At 38.1% G+C, this 18,717-nt stretch overlaps 1 protein-coding gene across 1 annotated transcript in view; it reads left to right on the top strand.

Annotated features, from left to right (window-relative positions):
- WDR70 (WD repeat domain 70) overlaps nucleotides 1-18,717 on the top strand; it is a 326,112-nt gene that overhangs the window by 48,258 nt on the left and 259,137 nt on the right. Inside the window, exons 6-7 of the mRNA XM_043979740.1 lie at nucleotides 4,189-4,248; nucleotides 8,438-8,571. Coding sequence (XP_043835675.1) covers nucleotides 4,189-4,248; nucleotides 8,438-8,571 — 194 coding nt within the window. The remainder of the gene's footprint in view (nucleotides 1-4,188; nucleotides 4,249-8,437; nucleotides 8,572-18,717) is intronic.

Below are 18,717 nucleotides of genomic sequence, written 5' to 3'. Positions count from 1 at the left end.
AAGGACCTGACCACATGGCTTGCCCTCAGATGCCTTCTCCTCATTGGAGCTTTCCTACAGTAGTTCTCCAGCAGGTGGTGTCATTCCAGTCGTTACAAGATCTATATGGACATGAAATCATCTAACTCTGTTGGCTCCAGATCTTGGAGCCTTATTTGAATCATTTTTCTCCTTTTGTATCTTAGCCAGTCAGTTACCAAATCTTATCCATTTTTCATTTGTGAAATGTTTTTTATATCTATCTCCTCTTTATTCATATAAAGTCATATCAACAAAACTTTATTGAACATGTATTGTGTTCAACAAAACTCTTGTATTCACTAGGCCCTGTATTCTCTCTCTCCTGATGTACTAGTTCAAGCCCTACAGCCTCCTTTGACAGTAAGTTTTGCCTCTTCTTGTATCCTGAGTACTGCTTACTGACCATTCCTGCTTAGTATTGTTTCCACTGATTTTCTCCTCAGCATTGAAACTCTTAGTGGCTCCTTATTTTCCAATACATTTTCAGAACTACTTTGTCAGGATTTCAAGGTCCTCTTTAATCTCTTTCTATCTAACATTTTCTCCTACAACTCTTCAACATATTTCTCTGCTTTTTTCAAGCCAATCTTCTTATCCCCTAAACAGAAGGATCTCAATTGAACAAATGAATGAATGAAAAAGCCTTTATTAAGTGCTTATTATGTGCAAAACACTGTACTAAGTGCTGGGGATGCAAATAGAAAACCAACACAGTCCCTGCTAGATGGCACAGTAGGCAGAGCCTGGACCTAGAGTCAGAAGGAACTGAGTTCAAATCCAGTCTTAGAAATTTACCAGCTCTGTGACCCTGGGCAAAGCACTTATATTTTTATTTGCCTTGTTTTTCTCATATGTAAACCAAACCAAACCAAACAATAGTACCTATCACTCAGGGTTGTGTGAGGATCAATTAAGATAATATTTGTAAAGCACTTAGCATAGTGCCTGTCACTTAGTAGTTGTTCAATAAATGCTTGTTCTGGGGCAGCTAGGTGGTGCAGTGGATAGAGCACCAGCCCTGGAGTCAGGAGTACCTGAGTTCAAATCCAGCCTCAGACACTTAACATTTACTAGCTGTGTGAACCTGGGCAAGTCACTTAACCCCAGTTGCCTCACTAAAAAAAAAAAAAAAAAAGAACTATCAATAAATGCTTGTTCCTTTGCGGACCCCTCCCCCCTCCCAGTGAGCATCTAAAATTAACATTTTTTCAGGTTCTACTAATGACATGTGGTTATCCAAGGATACTCTTCTAATTAAGATACATAATAGGGGCGGCTAGGTGGTGCAGTGGATAAAGCACTGGCCCTGGAGTCAGGAGTACCTGAGTTCAAATCCAGCCTCTGACACTTAACACTTACTAGTTGTGTGACCCTGGGCAAGTCACTTAACCCTAATTGCCTCACAAAAAAAAAAAAAAATACATGATCAATGCTTGCTGAATGAAAGACAATGTAGATATCTTAGAAACTCCTGGGAATGAGAGTTCAGCCTCCTACTTACCAGGAAAGTGAGAGTGCATTAAAAGAGATTAAATTATTTGTCTGCCAGATTCAGTGGAGCTGTAGGAGAACCTCGAGTCTTTCTGGCCCCTATTTTCACTAGTAGGGTCAGACTGTGCTGGACGTGAAAAAAACATGTCTTTTCACACTCCATAAGGGAAGTGTTTCTCCATTTCCTAGAGAGACTTTGGTAAGCTAGCTTAGCTGGCATGGCATGATGCTTGGATTTTAGGAAGATGAGTGATAGGGTTCGAACTCAGCCAAAACATAAGCAAGACTTCCTTCAGAGTGAGAACCTTTCTTTGTACTAACCACCAGTCTCACTAAGCTGAAAAAAAAAGGCAAATTTGGTATTTTTTTTTTTTTTAGTGAGGCAATTGGGGTCAAGTGACTTGCCCAGGGTCACACAGCTAGTAAGTGTTAAGTGTCTGAGGCCGGATTTGAACCCAGGTACTCCTGACTCCAGGGCCGGTGCTCTATCCACTGCGCCACCTAGCTGCCCCAAATTTGGTATTTCTAATCAAATCATTGACCTAGTAGTGGTGTTGCTGGATCAAAGGATGTGCAGTTTTATAGCCCTTTGAGCATAGTTCTAAATTGCTCAAATGAGACCATTTTAAAAGAAAAATAATTTTAGTCCTAAATTCAGCTTTATAAGTGAAGGCATTAACATTTTTTAATATGCTATGTCTTAGTTAATACAATAGAAGCAAATATTTAATTTATTTTTTAGTATCTTTGCCTCTCTGATTATGAAGTACTCTTATGAAATCATCTCTGTGGTTTGCAGTTCTTGGAATTACCCAAATAACACATAGTAATATTTAATATATTTGTAAAGCCTCCTGTACTGGTCTTTTTCAATAATTTGAAGTACTTGTTGAAGCACACTGACATGATTTGATAGAAACTTTTGTTATGGTGAAGTCAACAGGATGAAAAGTAATTCTTTGAATTGAACGTTCCTGCACTGGTAGAATTCCCTAAAATGCTCAGTGTTCCTATTTGAATATCTCTTCAGAGTTGCATTTGTTTTCATTATAAAATTGCCCAAGATTATTTTATTGGATTCCTTCACAATAAAATAATTTATCTGCTAAAAAAAGTCTGACTGTGATTGCCTCTTTCTTTTTAAAGAGTCATGTTCTCCACCTGGTTTGTTTTTAAGGTTATGAAAGTTTTTGATGATTTGTTTGTATATTGAGTTTCATGAAATAAATTTCTTGATGTATATTTCAAAGAGAAAACAATACTTCATGAAAATTGGCCTGTTGAGGGAATGGATCTGTCTGTATTATTTAGCATTTGTCAGAGTGAAGCATTAAGAAAAACAGATTTATACTAAACAGGACACTTTCTCAGTTTAATAACAAAATAGTGTGTTGTTGTTGTTGGTGGTGGTGGTCCTTTATTCTCTAAGAGGACCATGGCATCAGGAGGGGATGTCATGACTTGTAGTGAATTGGATTGAAGTGAGGGAGGGCTGTGCAAGGTCACCAGCCTCATGCTCTCCTCCAGAGCTATCTGGATCCAGTGGCAAGATATACATTTTGTTTGGGGAGGTGATGTCATGACTTGCAATGAATTGGATTTAAATGAGGAAGGGATATATGCAAAGTCACCAGCTTCATGCTCTCCTCAGGAGCTATCTGGGTCCAGTGGCAAGATATAGATCAGAACAATTGGAGATGGCCCAGATGCTGAGGGAGACCAAGTGACCTTTTAAGCTAAGGCCTGCCTATTCAGTGATTAAAGCTAGGTAAAAAAGGAGGCAAAGAAAGGCCTCTTTTACCTAGTTTAAAAAAAACAAAAAAGGAGATGGGGGCAGGGAAGAGAAGGAAGACCCTAGGGTTTTCTGACCAGAAGAGATAAAATTGCTATTTAGTTTCATTCTGAGCCATCAGTAGGCTGTTATTGTTGTTCCTTCATTTTCTAAGAAGACCACAACATTAGGGTGATATCATGATTTGCACTGAATTGGATTGAAGTGAGGGAGGGCTGTGCAAGGTCACCAATCTTAACTCTCCCCTCCAGAGCCGGGTTACCCAGTTGCCCCAGTCAAGAGGCCAAACAATGGCTGGGACCTATTGTTGGTCAATCAAAGAGGGCCAGAGTTATTTAGGTTTGAGGAATGCTCATTGGGGGGGAAAAAGGGCAATTGCAGCAAGTTGATTACCAGTACAGGTGTATACATTTCCCCTTTATTCTACCTTTGAAACTACTTTCTTTTTCTATAGCACTATCAAATCACAACATTTTTACGTACAAAAGAAAATTATTCTCAATCTCTTTTGCTTTCTTATAAAAAATAGGAAAACAATTCATTAGACTAGATTGAATGGTTTAAATTAATTATAAGGAGAAGGCTCTCCACAAATAATGAGTTGTTGAAGGTGATTATATATTTAGAGAATTTTTAAAAGGTATATAATGTGTTCTCATCTGCCTGAGGCAATGAAGTATAGTTCTGTTTCTAGGTGGGGGAGATCACTCTCCAAATCTATTAAGGTATTGCAAAAAAATTCTTTGGCATTGAAGTTTTTGTTTTATTATCTTGTTTTTTTTTTTACTATTGTTTTTAATGACATGTTTGGTTTGAAAGAAATCATACCTTGTTTCCTTACTGGTCTTCAAATTAACTCATATGATGTAATTTTCTCATTTCAGAATCCTGTCAAAAAAATTCCTGATTCTCATGAAATCACTCTGCAGCATGGCAGTAAAACAGTAAGTGTTATACTGGTGGGACCTTTCTTTCAAAGGTGGAAATACGATAAAGCAATTTTAAAATTTACTAAAGACAAGTTGTATGATTGATGTTGCAAAAATGACAAATGTTGAAGGAGTTAAAGATAGACACGTTTCTTTTTATTCCATGCGATTCTGTCCTTTCTGTGAAACAATCCTTGCTTATTATTTGAAAACAGTTAACACTTGCTGTTGTCATTGTTATTGTTGACTTCAAAGCCTAGTTTGCATTCAGTGACATGAAACACCAAAACTGGAAACTAAAAAATATTTTTATTTTTAATAGGAAAATATTCCGATATTCTTGACTTTTAACTAATATTAAAAGATAACTGATTCTATACTTTTATAGAATTAGTGTTTAAGAAGAAGAATGAATATTAATTCTGTCACTCATGACACTATACATTTGTATATACCTTGAGATTTAGGATTCAGTAAACATCTAGCCTCTAGAGCATCCATCCCCTCCCCAAAGTACCTTGTCACATCTCATTTTGTATATGTTTGTATTGTTCTGTTTATGCTGATGTGTATACTTGTTATCTTCTTTAGTTATTTGTCTCTTCCTTGAAAGCAACAACTGTTTTTTTGCCTTTCTTTGTATCTCCAGGGCTTAGCCCGGGTCCTGATACTTACTGTGTCCTTCAGTGCTTCTTGACTTGACTCTTTCCCCCACCCCCCAATATTAGTTCCTCTATGGTCCTCATGTTCTACACACTGAATAGATACTTGATTGATTGACTTCATAGTGAAGATGGGCACAAGGAAGGATATATTTGTAGAAATTTGTTTGAGATAAAGACAAAAGGATGTAGACTTGTAGGCAATTAAGAAGGCTTAATCTTTAGATCATGCTCATTCTTTTTTTTTTTTTTTTTTGGTGAGGCAATTAAGTGACTTGCCAGGGTCACACAGCTAGTAAGTGTCAAGTGTCTGAGGTTGGATTTGAACTCAGGTCCTCCTGAATCCAGGGCCAGTGTTCTATCTACTGTGCCATCTAGCTGCCCCCCATGCTCATTCATGCTCATCATGATCAGAATTGCAAATCTTAGACCTAGTGAATGTAGAACATCACAAAAAATATTGTCATGGAAACAGCTGAGTACTGATGTGAGAATCAATTATTCTTACTGATTAATCAACTGTGTCATCTTCATGTCTTTATCCTTCCTTTAACTTAATTAGTTTTAACCTTTTTTAACTAGTTAGAGTGGTTCCAACCTGACATTTTCATTAATTTCAGCTCCATAGATAATAAAATCTTAAATTTGAAAAATAGGGTAAAATAGACATTGTTTATTCTTTTTTTTTTTTTAAGTGAGGCAGTTGGGGTTAAGTTACTTGCCCAGGGTCACAGAGCTAGAAAGTGTTAAGTGTCTGAGGTCGGATTTGAACTCAGGTCCTCCTAAATCCAGGGCCGGCGCTCTATCCACTGCGCCACCTAGCTGCCGACATTGTTTATTCTTTATTGAAATTTCTGGTTGATGAAAAATAGTCATCACAACAAGAAGACAACCCCCTGAAACCTCCTCAGTCAATATATATATATGTTTAAAGTTATACATATTTAGTCATGTAAAACATTTCCACATTAGGTTATGAAAGAAAACAGACAAACAAAACTTTAGAAAAAGGGACTAACAAAAAAAGTTATGCTTCAATCTGTATTCAGATGCCATCAGTTCTTTTTCTGTAGATGGATTGCGTTTTTCTTAAGTCCTTCAGGGTTGTCTCAGATCATTGTATTGCTGAAAATAACTAAGTCATCAATATATAGTTGATCTTTTTGCCAAGTAAAGAGATGTGGAAAGCCAAGAATACCAGCTAATTTGAAGGATATTGTTTAGCAGTATGATAATACATATTCCTCTGTGAACAGTGAAAAGTAGTAGAAGGAAAAATAAATTTGTAAAAGACTTTATGTGAAACTTAGCTAAGCAAAATGATTTAGAGAGCATATGTACATGGAATGAAAAGGAGTCCATCAAAAAAAAAAAACTAGCAGTGGATCAACTTTGCTAATGTTTCTAAGAAATGTAAGACCTCTAGCTTCATTAGGTGCTGTATCGGAACCATTTTATTTGGATACCAGCTTAGTGGCAAAATGCTGAAATCCCCTTATCCAATCATAACTTTTGGCTTTTCACCTCTCCCTCTGCCTTCCCTTACCTCGTTGTCCTCATCATGACCCCCAGTCCCTTGACCCTTCAGTTCTCTTGTTTCTCTAGCTCCCTTTTCATATTGTTTATCACATTCAGCCAAGCCTCAGTCTTGGATCAGTCCCATCATTCGTTGCTTTCAGCTTCTACATGTGTTCTGCTGTAAGTGTTGGGAAAATTATACAATTGGGTTCACTACAAATTTATGTTGCATGGTCTCAGTGGGACCCTTGTTGCTGCTAGGCTGTTCTGCAGGTGTGGCTCTGCAGTCAGCATTTTGTTTAGGTTTGATGTTGGGACAAAATAAGGCATTTGGGAGGCACTGAATGTTTAACCGATGAGGGAGTTTACTTTGTTCTAACATAGCAAACATGCAGCAAGGATACAGTAGTATTTATTTTCTTTTGATGTGCCCCCTTCCCTTGTCTCTATCTGGAAACGTGTCTAGTGTATAGTGACTTGAATGTTATTGGGCACCCATCAAGTCTGAGAGGAATGGAGTCCACATGGCTTGGGCTTTTTCTTGGGGCCAATTTGGTTTCATGAGGTGAGGAAGAAAAGCCACTTAGAGAAGCCAGGGTCATAGGAAGTTGTGGGGGGGGGGTGTGTGTGGGGAGAAAGTTGTGTCAGGGCAAGGGCTGCTATATCAGGAAGCTGCTGCCCTACAAGGATCAGACATGTTTTAGCAGCGACTACTATAAAGAATTGGTGAGCTTGGGATATGATATTCCCAAAGACAAAAGAACTAGGCTTACACTAAGAAAAACTCACCTAGCAAAACTGAGTATAACTGTACAGGGGAAAAACATGTTATCTTTCATGAAGTTGAGAATTTCTAAGAATTTCTGATGAAAAGACTAGAGCTGAGTAGAAAATTGGATGAGCCAACACAGGTGTCAAGGTCAAGAGAAGCATAAAAAGTTAAACATAAGCAAAAATTCGAGGAACTAACTAAGGACAAATTGTTTACATTTCAATGTGGGGAGATGATACATGTATCCCTTCAGAATTCTATCATTATCTGGAGTCATAGAGAGAGTTTAATTATACAGAAGGCCTGGGAGGATTCTGTTACATTTTGACGATCTTAAAAGAAGAATGGAAAAAGAAGGGAAGAGTAATTTACTGGGAGGGAAAAGGGAAGGGAGGGGAATAATGAGAAAAAAGATCTCACATTGCGTGAATAGAAGACTGCAACAAGGAAGTGGTTTTGGGGAGAGCAGAGGATACTTCAACCTCATTCTCATCTGAACGGGTTGAAAGAAAGAATACACACATGTACACACACAACACACAGTTGAGTACAGAAGAAGTAAGAGAGAAAAGGCTGAGGAGAAAGGAGAAGTAAGAGGAAGGGTAGGTTAAGGCAAGGATTAGTCAGAAGCAATATAAACTTTTAAAGGAGGAATGTTATTTCTACTGATTAAACTGTATTGATTTCTGCTGTTGAACCTTTTTAAAAATATTTGCCAATTTTCATGGGGTGGGATGGCATTTCAGTGATGTTTTAATTTATATTTCTCTATTTGTGACTTTGAGCATATTTTCATGTGGTCATTTGTAATTTGCAAACCTTATTTTAAGCACTCTTAATATCACTTGTCCATTGTAGACTATTCATAAAGCAGTCAGCAAATGTTTATCAAGTGCCTGTTATTTGCCAGGTGCTATGTTAGGTGTTGGGAATATAAATCCAAAGAATGAAACAATACTTTTTAGCAATAATTGAATATATGTTGAACAAAGAAATTAATTTTCTTTTATTTTTTATTTTTTTTTGAGGCAATTGGGGTTAAGTGACTTGCCCAGGGTCACACAGCTAGTAAGTGTTAAGTGTCTGAGGCCGGATTTGAACTCAGGTACTCCTGACTCCAGGGCCAGTGCTCTATCTACTGCACCACCTAGCTGCCCCTCTTTTATTGTTTTTTAAGGAACATAAGACACTTATGAGGGGAGGCTATGAGTGACTTTTCTCTAATTTTTTTGGTGACTTCTCTTCCCTCTAGGTTTCTGCCTTGGGTCTGGATCCTTCAGGTGCCCGTTTGGTAACAGGAGGATTTGATTATGATGTTAAATTTTGGGATTTTGCAGGGATGGATGCTTCCCTTCAGGCTTTTAGATCTCTTCAACCCTGTGACTGGTATGTATTGAAATGACTGTTTTTTCTTTATACTTGAGGTCACAGTTTCTGATAACTCAAATTTCAATAATTCTAAATTACTTAACAAGACTTTTTTATTGCACAATAACAGAATGCAGTAAATTAGCACAATTTGAAATGCAAATTCTCAGAAGTTCCTGTGGCTTTATGATTAAAACAATTAAAACATTATTTTAGTCACTGTTCATTTCTATTCAAGTTTTTTATATGCTCTTTTAATGAATTTTGCCTCTATTGGTTCCTCAGAATTTTAATCTAGGTATTACATAAATTTGTAAGTACTCAAGTTAAATGACACTGTAGAATCTTTTCACTAGGTCCTCTTCTCTCCTCTGATGCTGCTCCCATCCTAGTCTGGGCCCTCATCACTTCATGCCTGAACAATTGCTAGTTGGTCTCACTACTTCAAGTCTTCTCCACTGCTTTCTGTCCTCTACCCAGCTGTCAAGTGACCATGTCACTTCCTTTATTCAGTGAACTTCAGTAGCTCCTGGTCACCTCAGGATCAAATAAAAATTCTGATAGGCTTTTACATCCTTTCTTAAGCTGGTTCTCTCTGCTCTTTCTAGTATCTTTGCACCTTATTCTGAAACCAAGAAGAGCTGGAGTCAAGTCCTGCCTCTGACATACCTTCACTGTGTGGCCCTGGGCAAGTGCCTTAACATCTCAGTGCTGTAGGCACCTTTCTAAAGATGTAAGTGGCAGAGAAGGTGCTGATCTGCACTAATAGAGGGAATTTTCTCACCTATGAGTTCCCTATCCTAATGAAAGTAGAAATCTGGTCCCTCATCCTCACTCCATTCTCCAGGGGGAAAAAAGTCCTTAAACCTGATTGGGGCAGGCTGTTTATGGGAGGTGGGGGAGTGGAATGAGATGATTAGAAGAAGTTTGGAGATACTTCCTATAGGTGAGACATTAGCAAAAAAACTAAAAAATTTGAGCTATTATTACATATAATAAATGCAATTATCTTTTTATTTGAAATTGATTCTTTTTTAGGTTGATAATAAACAGTGATAAAAAGCTCTGACCCATGAAAATGTTTCTATATTCAGGAACATATTAGATTGAAATTATTTGGATTTTTCTTTTCTTTTTTAAAAATTTTTCTTACATTTGGTGATTTATTATTATTTTTTTGCTTAATAGCATGTTATTTCCCAATTACAAGTAAAAAGGTTTTTTTGTTTTGTTTTGTTTTGTTTTAGGCAATGGGGGTTAAGTGACTTGCCCACGGTCACACAGCTAGTAAGTGTCAAGTGTCTGAGGCCGAATTTGAACTCAGGTACTCCTGAATCCAGGGCCAGTGCTTTAACCACTGCACCATCTAGCTGCCCCAAGTAAAAAGTTTTTAGCATTCTTTTTTTTTTTTTTTGGTGGGGCAATTGGGGTTAAGTGACTTGCCCAGGGTCACACAGCTAGTAAGTGTTAAGTGTCTGAGGCCGGATTTGAACTCAGGTCCTCCTGAATCCAGGGCCGGTGCTTTATCCATTGCACCACCTAGCTGCCCCTTTAACATTCATTTTTACAAGATTTTGAATTCCAAATTTTTCTCTCATCCTTATCCCCCTCCCTAAGACAGCAAGCAGAACAGCAAGTAGTACAATCTTGTTAAACAAATTTCCCCATTAGTCATGTTGCAAAAGAAGAATTGGAACAAAAGGGAAAAGCCACAAGAAAGAAAAAAACAAAAAATAACAAAAAAAGTGAAAATAGAATGCTTTGGTCTCTATTCAGATTCCATAGTTCTTCCTCTAGATGTGATTAGCATTTTTCATTGTGAGTCTTTTCGAATTGTCTTTGATCATTGTATTGCTGAGAAGAGCTAAGTCCATCATAGTTGATCATTGCATAGTGTTGCTGTTACTGTGTACAATGTTCTCCTGGTTCTGCTCGCTTTGCTTAGGATATGTCTTTCCATGTTTTTCTGAAATCTGCCTGTTCCTCACTTCTTATAGCATAGTAGTGTTCCTTTACATTCATATACCACAACTTGTTCAGCCATTCCCCAATTGATAGGCATCCCCTCAGTTTATTTGGTCATTTTTTTCAGGTGATAAACTCTTCTTGTTTTTTGTAATCATAAAAATATTTTATTATTTTCCGGTTACATGTAGAGATAGTTTTCAACATTTGGTTTTATAAGATTTTTAGTTCCAAATTTTTCTCCCTCCCTTCCTTTGCTTCCCCCTCCCTAAGACAGCCAGCAGTCTGATATAGGTTATATATGTACAGTCACATTAAACATACTTCTACATTAGTCATGTTGTGACTCAAAAAAAGAAAACAAAAACCCAAAAAAAGTAGAAATAGTATGGTTCAATCTGTATTCAGATTCCACAATTCTTTTTTCTGGATGTGGAGAGCGTTTTCTATCAAGAGTCCTTTGGAATTATCTTGGATCATTATATTGCTGAGAAGAGTTAAGTCTATAACAGCTGATCAACACACAATGTTGTTGATACTGTGTACAGTGTTTTCCTGGTTCTGCTCATTTCACTCGGCATCAATTCATGTAAGTCTTTCCAGGTTTTTCTGGAATTCACCTGCTTATCATTTCTTAGAGCACAATAATATTCCATTACATTCATATACCACAACTTGTTCAGCCATTCCCCAATTGATGGGCATCCCCTCAATTTCTAATTCTTTGCCACCAAAAAAGAGCAGCCATAAATATTTTTGTACACGTAGGTCCTTTTCCCTTTTTTATGACCTCTTTGGAGTATAGACCTAAAGTGGTATTGCTGGGTCAAAGGGTATATGCAGTTTTATAGCCCTTTGGGCGTAGTTCCAAATTGCTCTCCAGAAAGGTTGGGTCAGTTAGTAGAGTTCACTAACAATGTATTAGTGTCCCAATTTTTCCATAGCTTCTCCAACATTTATTATTTTCCTTTTTTGTCATATTAGCCAATCTGATAGGTGTGAGGTGGTACCTCAGGCAAACTCTTCTTCTTTTTTTTTTTTGGCAGGTCAATGGGGGTTAAGTGACTTGCCCAGGGTCACACAGCTAGTAAGTGTCAAGGGTCTGAGGCCGGATTTGAACTCAGGTACTCCTGAATCCAGGGCTGGTGCTCTATCCACTGTGCCACTTAGCTGCCCAAACTCTTTTCAAGAGAACATAATGGATGCCTTAATACACAAAGGGTTATTTAAGTTTACACTTAATTTTTCTTTTTAAAAATTAGAGGTAATTTAAAAATATTTTCTTGCTTTTAAATATTGTTGACATTTCTCAATCCCATCACTCCCAAACTGAACCCTTGTAACAAAGAAGTACACACTGACATATCAACCATGTCTGATGACTTTTGCCTCATTCTTACACAGTGGCAATAACACATTTCTTCCATAAGGAGGGAAGTACATATATATTTATCATCTGTTCTTTGTAGTAAAGATTCATTATTACACATATCTGAGTTCTGTTTTTGTGGTCATTGTGTTTCTTATTTTCTTGGTTCTCTTTATTTCTGTGTAATGTCATACAGATCATGTTTTTCCCAATTTTTTCATATTTGTCATTTCTTATAGCATAATGGTATTCCATTATATTTATATGCCAAAATTTGTTTACCATTGTCTAGTAGACACTCATTTTGTTTCCTGTATGCCAAAAAATTGTTGTTATAAATATTTTTATTTAAAAGGGAATTTTTCCTTCTGTATCTGACCTCCTTGGGGTTATGGTACTAATATTACTGGCTTTCAGGGTTTCAATAGTTTAGTGACTTTTATAGCATAATTCCAAATTATTTTTCAGAACAGCTGTACTAGTTCGCAGCACCACAAGCATTCACAGCTATGATAGCTAATTCTTGATTTCTCTCCATCCTGTTCTATAGTCTTTTCCTTCTTTTTTTTTTCCTGATCCTTCTTTAAGAGTCTGTTTTGCTTCTGATCTTCCTTCTTTGGGGCAGCTAGGTGGCACAGTGGATAGAGCATTGCCCCTGAAGTTGGGAGGACCTGAGTTCAAATCTCACCTTAGACACCTACTAGCTGTGTGACCCTGGGCAAGTCAGTTAACCCCAATTGCCTTAAACATCTGGGGCCATCTCCAGTCATCCTGATATATATCTTGCCACTGGACCCAGATGCCTCTGAAGGAGTGAAGCTGGTGACTTTGCACATCCCTCCCTCAATTAAATCCAGTTCACTGGAAGTCATGACATCACTGCAATGTCATGGTCCTCTAAGAGAATGAAGGACAACAGCAACAACAGCCTTCCTTCTTTACTCTTTTTCTTTAACCCCTTTCCTTCCTATTTCCTACCTGTTTGGTAAGGTATGTTTCTGTATCCAGCTGAGTGTGTATGTATATTCTTCCTTCCTTTAACCCAGTTCAGAGTAAGGTTCTATTGTAACCTGCTTCTACCCCACCCTCAATCCCTTTCTTGTTGTATAAAGTCTTCTTTGTGTACCCTATTCAAATGAGATTTCTCCAATTTCCTTTCCCTCCCCCCATCTTTTAATGTGTTCCTCTTTTCTTCCCTTCCTATTTGTCTTTTCAGATCTTCAAAAACATAATAGTCATTCTTAGGTTCTCTCTTTAACTAGTTTCCTTCTGTGATCCCTGGTGATCTTAGAGTTCTGAAGGACTTCATGTATCATTTCCCGAGATAGGAATGCAAGTAGTTTAAACTTGTTTAGTCTCTTGTGATTTTTTCATTCATTTTTACCATTTTATCCTTTTCTTTATTTTTGTAATTTGTGTGTCAGATTTTCTACTTAGCTCTGATCTTTTCATTAGGAGTGCTTGAAATTTTTTATTTCATTAAAGGTTCATTTCTCCCCTATAGGATTATACTCAGTTTTCCTAGGTAGGTTTTTCTTGGTTTTAAGACTAGATCCTTTGGCTACAGGAATATCAATATTCTAAGCTCTCTGTTCTTTTATTGTGGTAACTGCTAAATCTTATATGATTCTGACTGTGTTCCTTTGTACTTCAGTTTTTTTCTTTTTGTTTGCAATTTTTTTTTTAACCTGGGAGCTCCTTTCTTTGCTTCAGCTGAAGTATAATAGATTCTGTTCCAGCCCCTTACATGTACCCTGTGTGTATCTCTCTACTTCAACTATGTTTCTTGTAAACAACATATTGTAGGATTTTGGTTTTTAATCCATTCTACTATCTGCTTCTGTTTAATGGGTGAGTTCATCCCTTTGACATTTATAGTTATAACAACCAGCTGTTTATTTCCCTCCATGTTATTTTTTGCCTGTTTATACCCCCCTCCACTATTGTCCCTCACCCTTTCCTTCCTCTCAAGTGTTTTATTTCTGATCACTGCCTTCTCCAATATCCCTTCCCTTGTATTAGTCCCCTCTTCTCCTTCTATTATCCTTGTACCTTTTTGACTTCCTTATAGGGTAAGATAGAGTTTTGGTTTTTTTTTTTTTTGGTGAGGCAATTGGGGTTAAGTGACTTGACTTGCCCAGGGTCACACAGCCAGTAAATGTCAAGTGTCTGAGGCCGCATTTGAACTCAGGTCCTCCTGAATCCAGGGCTGGTGCTCTATCCATTGTACCACCTAGCTGCCCCCAAGATAGAATTCTATGTCTACTTGAGTGTGTATGTTATTCCATCTCTGAGCCAACTTTGATGAGAATAAGGTTTAATTCCCCTCTGCCATCTTCCCCTCCATTATAATAGTTCTTTCATGTCTCTTTTTTGTGGGACAATTTACCCCTACTTCTTCCATGCAATTTCTTTCTTATCCCATTATTTTGTTTTTTGTGGTGTCATCCTATTAATGTCACCTTAGAACCACATCCTTTGTCTACATATACTCCTTCTAATTACTCTTCTAATAAAGTTGTTAAAACTTACAAATATTATCTTGTCATATAGAAATATAAACAGTTTAACTTTATTGAATTTCTTATATTTTTTTCTTGTTTCTTTTTTTACCTTTTTATGTTTCCTTGAATTTTATATTTGGAGGCCAAATTTTTTATTCAACTTTGGCCTTTTAATCAGAAATGCTTGAAAGTCTTCTATTTTATTAAATGTCCATTTTTTTCCTCCTGAAAGATTATATTCAATTTTGCTAGGTAGGTGATTCTTGATTATAGACCTAACTTCTTTGCCTTCTGGTATATTATATTTCAAGCCCTGTGTTTCTTTGTTTTTTTTTTGTTTTTTTTTGCAGGGCAATGAGGGTTAAGTGACTTGCCCAGGGTCACACAGCTAGTAAGTGTCAAGTGTCTGAGGCCGGATTTGAACTCAGGTACTCCTGAATCCAGGGCCGGTGCTTTACCACTGCGCCATCTAGCTGCCCCCCTGTGTTTCTTTAATATGGAAGCTTCCAAATCCTCTGTAATTCTGACTCGAAGTTCCACGATATTTGAATCATTTCTTTTTGTCTGCTTACAATACTTTCTCCTTTATCTGTGAGCTTCAAAATTTGGCAATGATGTTCCTGGGAGTTTTCAGGTGGTGATTGGTGGATTCTTTCAATTTCTATTTTGCCCTCTGGTTCTAATATATCAAGGGAGTTTTCTTTGATAATTTCATGAGAGATATTGTCATGGCTTTTGTTTTTGATCATGGCTTTCAGGTAGTCTAGTAATCCTTTTTTTTTTTTTTTTGCTGGGCAGTGAGGATTAAGTGACTTGCCCAAGGTCACACATCTATTAAGTGTCAAGTGTCTGAGACTGGTTTTTGTTTTTTTTTGTTTTTTAGTGAAGCAATTGGGGTTAAGTGACTTGTCCAAGGTCACACAGCTAGTAAGTGTTAAGTGTCTGAGGCCGGATTTGAACTCAGGTACTCCTGAATCCAGGGCCAGTGCTCTACCCACTGCGCCACCTAGCTGCCCCTGGTTTTTTTTTTTAGAAGGAGAACTTTATTGTTTTTTTTTTTTTTTTTTTGGTGGGGTGATGAGGGTTAAGTGACTTTCCCAGGGTCACATAGCTAGTAAGTGTCAAGTGGCTGAGCTTGGATTTGAACTCAGGTCCTCCTGAATCCAGGGCCAGTGCTTTATCCACTGCGTCATCTAGCTGCCCCCTAGTAATTATTATATTATCTCTCTTGGATCTGTTTTCTAGGTCAGTTGTTTTTCCAATGAGAAATTTCACATTTTCTTCTTTTTTTTTACTTTTTTGATTTTGTTTTGTCATATCTTGATGTCTTATAGAGTTATTAGTTTCCACTTGTTCAATTCTAATTTTTAAAGAATTACTGTCTTCTGTGACCTTTTGTATTTTTTTCCATTTGGTTAATTCTGTTTTTCAGGGAGTTATTTTCCTCAGTAAATTTTTGTCTATCTGTTCCCATGCTATTGACTCATTTTTCATGGTTCTCTTTCTTTATTCTCATTTACTTTCCCAATTGTTCTTTTACTTCTCTAATTTTCTTTTTAAAATACTTTTTATGCTCTTCCAGGAATTCTTTTTGGGCCTGAGACCAATTTACTTTTTTTTTGGGGGGGGGGCTGGGGGGGACGCTTCACCTGTAGCTATCTTGTTACTATTGTCCTCCTCCTCTAAGTTGATGCCTTGATCTTCCCTATCACTGTAATAACTTTAAATAGTAAAGTTTTTTTTTTTTGCTTATTTTTATGCCTTTTTTTGTGACTTGGTGTTTTTATGAGAGAGTTGGGCTCTGTCCCTGCAATGTCACAAGTTTTTGTGCTGAGGCTCTGGGTCTTACTGGTGGCTTTCACTGGGCTTCAGGGCTTAGCCACTGGCTTTCTCTGTAGAGTAAGCTTCCCTTCTCACTGGTTTTAGGGGGTTGGTCCTCTCTTTTGGCCTCCCATGGGTGTGGGCTAGCCTTTTCCAGGGGTGATGTCCTACTGCTGGGTTGCTAAAGTTAACAGTCTTTCTGGTGGCTGGCCCTGGAGGAGGGATCTTGTGGCTGGTTTGCCCCAGGGGTGGTGCCCTGCTGCTGGATTGCCCTATAAGCAGGGCCTCTCTGTTAGCAGGCCCTGGACGGGTAATTTTGTTGCAGATCTGCTGGAGGGCTGGGGCCCCTTGCTGCTTATTTGCTTTGGAAAAAGTCTCTCTGCTGGTAGGCCCCAGGGGTAGGAACTTGCTGTTGACCAGTCTTGGGTAGGGCTTTACTACTGGTCTGTGCTATGTGTGGGGTGCCTGTTGAGGGTCCCTGCTATGCTGCCCACACTGCTCACTTGCCTAGGGGGCTGCTGGTTTGCAGGCCTCACAGGTGGATTGCCCCAGGTTTAGGGCCCTGCTTCAGGCTCCCTGCTGTAAGCCTGGAAGCTGCTGCTGCTGCTTCTCTTGGACCTCACTTCCCTGCCACCCAGATAAGACAGACCTTTTTTTACCAGGTTTGTAAGCCACTTCCCTGATCCTGGAATGATTCAGAGGCAGTGTTCTATTGGTTTGGAGGGGAAATTTGGTAGAGCTTCAGAGGGTTCCTTCCTTACCCCACCATCTTGGCATCGGAAGTTTTGGAAGGTTTTTGGTTGTTTTTTTTAAATGATGAGGGAGACTTGGGCATGCTTGATGGGATTAGGGAAGGAACCAGTAGATAGGAGGGAGAAGTTAGAAAACTTGAGATAGGAGGTGAGAGTAGGGCAGTCTTTTAGAGAAGATAGAAAAGGATGGGCTCTAGTACCAATTTAGTTGGACTGGCCTTGGCAAGGAAAATAACTATATCATTATTATAAACCGAGAGAAGGGAGGAGAAAATGGGAAGTGATGTTGAGGGGTTTGAGATGAGAAGGGGAGAAGGAGTTCAAGGTGATAGCTTCAATTTTTCCAGTAAAATAAGAAATAAATTCTTCAGCTGAGAGGGTAAAGTGCAAAATACTTGAGAAAAGAAGAAAAGATTTGGGATAGCTTTAGTGGGACTAAAATAAGGGAATCACTGTGCTGTTGTTCAGTTATTTCAGTTTTGTCTGACTTTGTGATCCTGTTTGTGGTTGGTTTTCTTGGCAAAGATACTGGAGTGTTTTGCCACTTCTTTCTCCAGCTCATTTTACAGATGAGGAAACTGAGGCAAGCAGGATGACGTGACTTACCCAGGATCACATATTAAGTAAGTGTCTGAGGTCATATTTAAACTCAGGGAGATGAGTCTTCCTGACTCCAGGCCCAGCACTGTATACACCATGCCGCCACCTAGCTGCCCTCAGGGAATCATCTAAGAGGGCATAAAAGGAAGGCTTTTTTTCTAAGGAGGGCCCAGCTTAAGCTGAATAACAGGAACTTATAGTGTTAATAAGAAAATATTGCATCTTGGGTCAGGATTGCATTCTGAAGGAGTTGTTTTCTGTGGCCACATCTTATTTTGTATATCAAAAAGGCATGCGCACATTTTCTATGCCAGTGAGTGAAGCATGTTATCACATTTCTTAGTTTCTGTGTGGCACAAATTTGTTATGAGGCTTGTTTTCTGATTATCTCATAGAAACTTTTGCTTTTTGAATCAAGCTCAACATAATCTTTCTTTATCACTGTTAATTACTACCAATTAAGACATATTGTGTATCTGGAATGTAAATTGAATTATATAAGAAATTGGGAATTTTATAATTTGGGATACTTTACTGTTGCAATATAGAATAGAGACTGTTTTTTGTGGGGGAAGGATGGAATTTTCTTTGTATTCCCAATGCGCCTGGAACAGAGCAAAGGCTTAATAAATGCTTGTTGATTGACTTCCTCAAATTACCATTTCCCTACCTGTCTGAAAATGTAGCATGTAGGCCTGAGGCACGTTTTGAGAAAAGTTTTTTAGTTTCTCACTGAGAGTAGAAAGTCTGGGAGTTTTGATCAGTAATGATAGAAAAATTTCAATTGGTAGGAGTGATTTGCTCCCAATATTGAGTAATTCTTATGGCGAGGTCATAGTGACTGGAATGAGATTCTGTGGCTCTTGAGCCTCAAGTGACAGCCCGGAACAGCTGTATTTATTTATCTGCAATGCATGTCCCAGCTTGTTCTGCTAGCTGGGCAACACATGCTTTAAAAATGACTCCTCACTCTCCACCTTCCTCCTCCCCAGGAATAACTTCATAGAAAGAATTGTGCAATGTCACTAATCCTTTGGATTGATATTAGTGTTACTGCTTGAGAGTACATTCATTTACTTCCCTATGACTCTTGGTTACTGTCAAATTGGCGTTCTGTTTCTTCTCTTTGATCAGTTTGATATTAGTTGTTTAG

The sequence above is a fragment of the Dromiciops gliroides genome, chromosome 1 (genome assembly GCF_019393635.1).
Source record: "Dromiciops gliroides isolate mDroGli1 chromosome 1, mDroGli1.pri, whole genome shotgun sequence".
Taxonomy (NCBI): Eukaryota; Metazoa; Chordata; class Mammalia; order Microbiotheria; family Microbiotheriidae; genus Dromiciops; species Dromiciops gliroides.
This window is presented reverse-complemented; position numbering and strand designations above follow the sequence as displayed.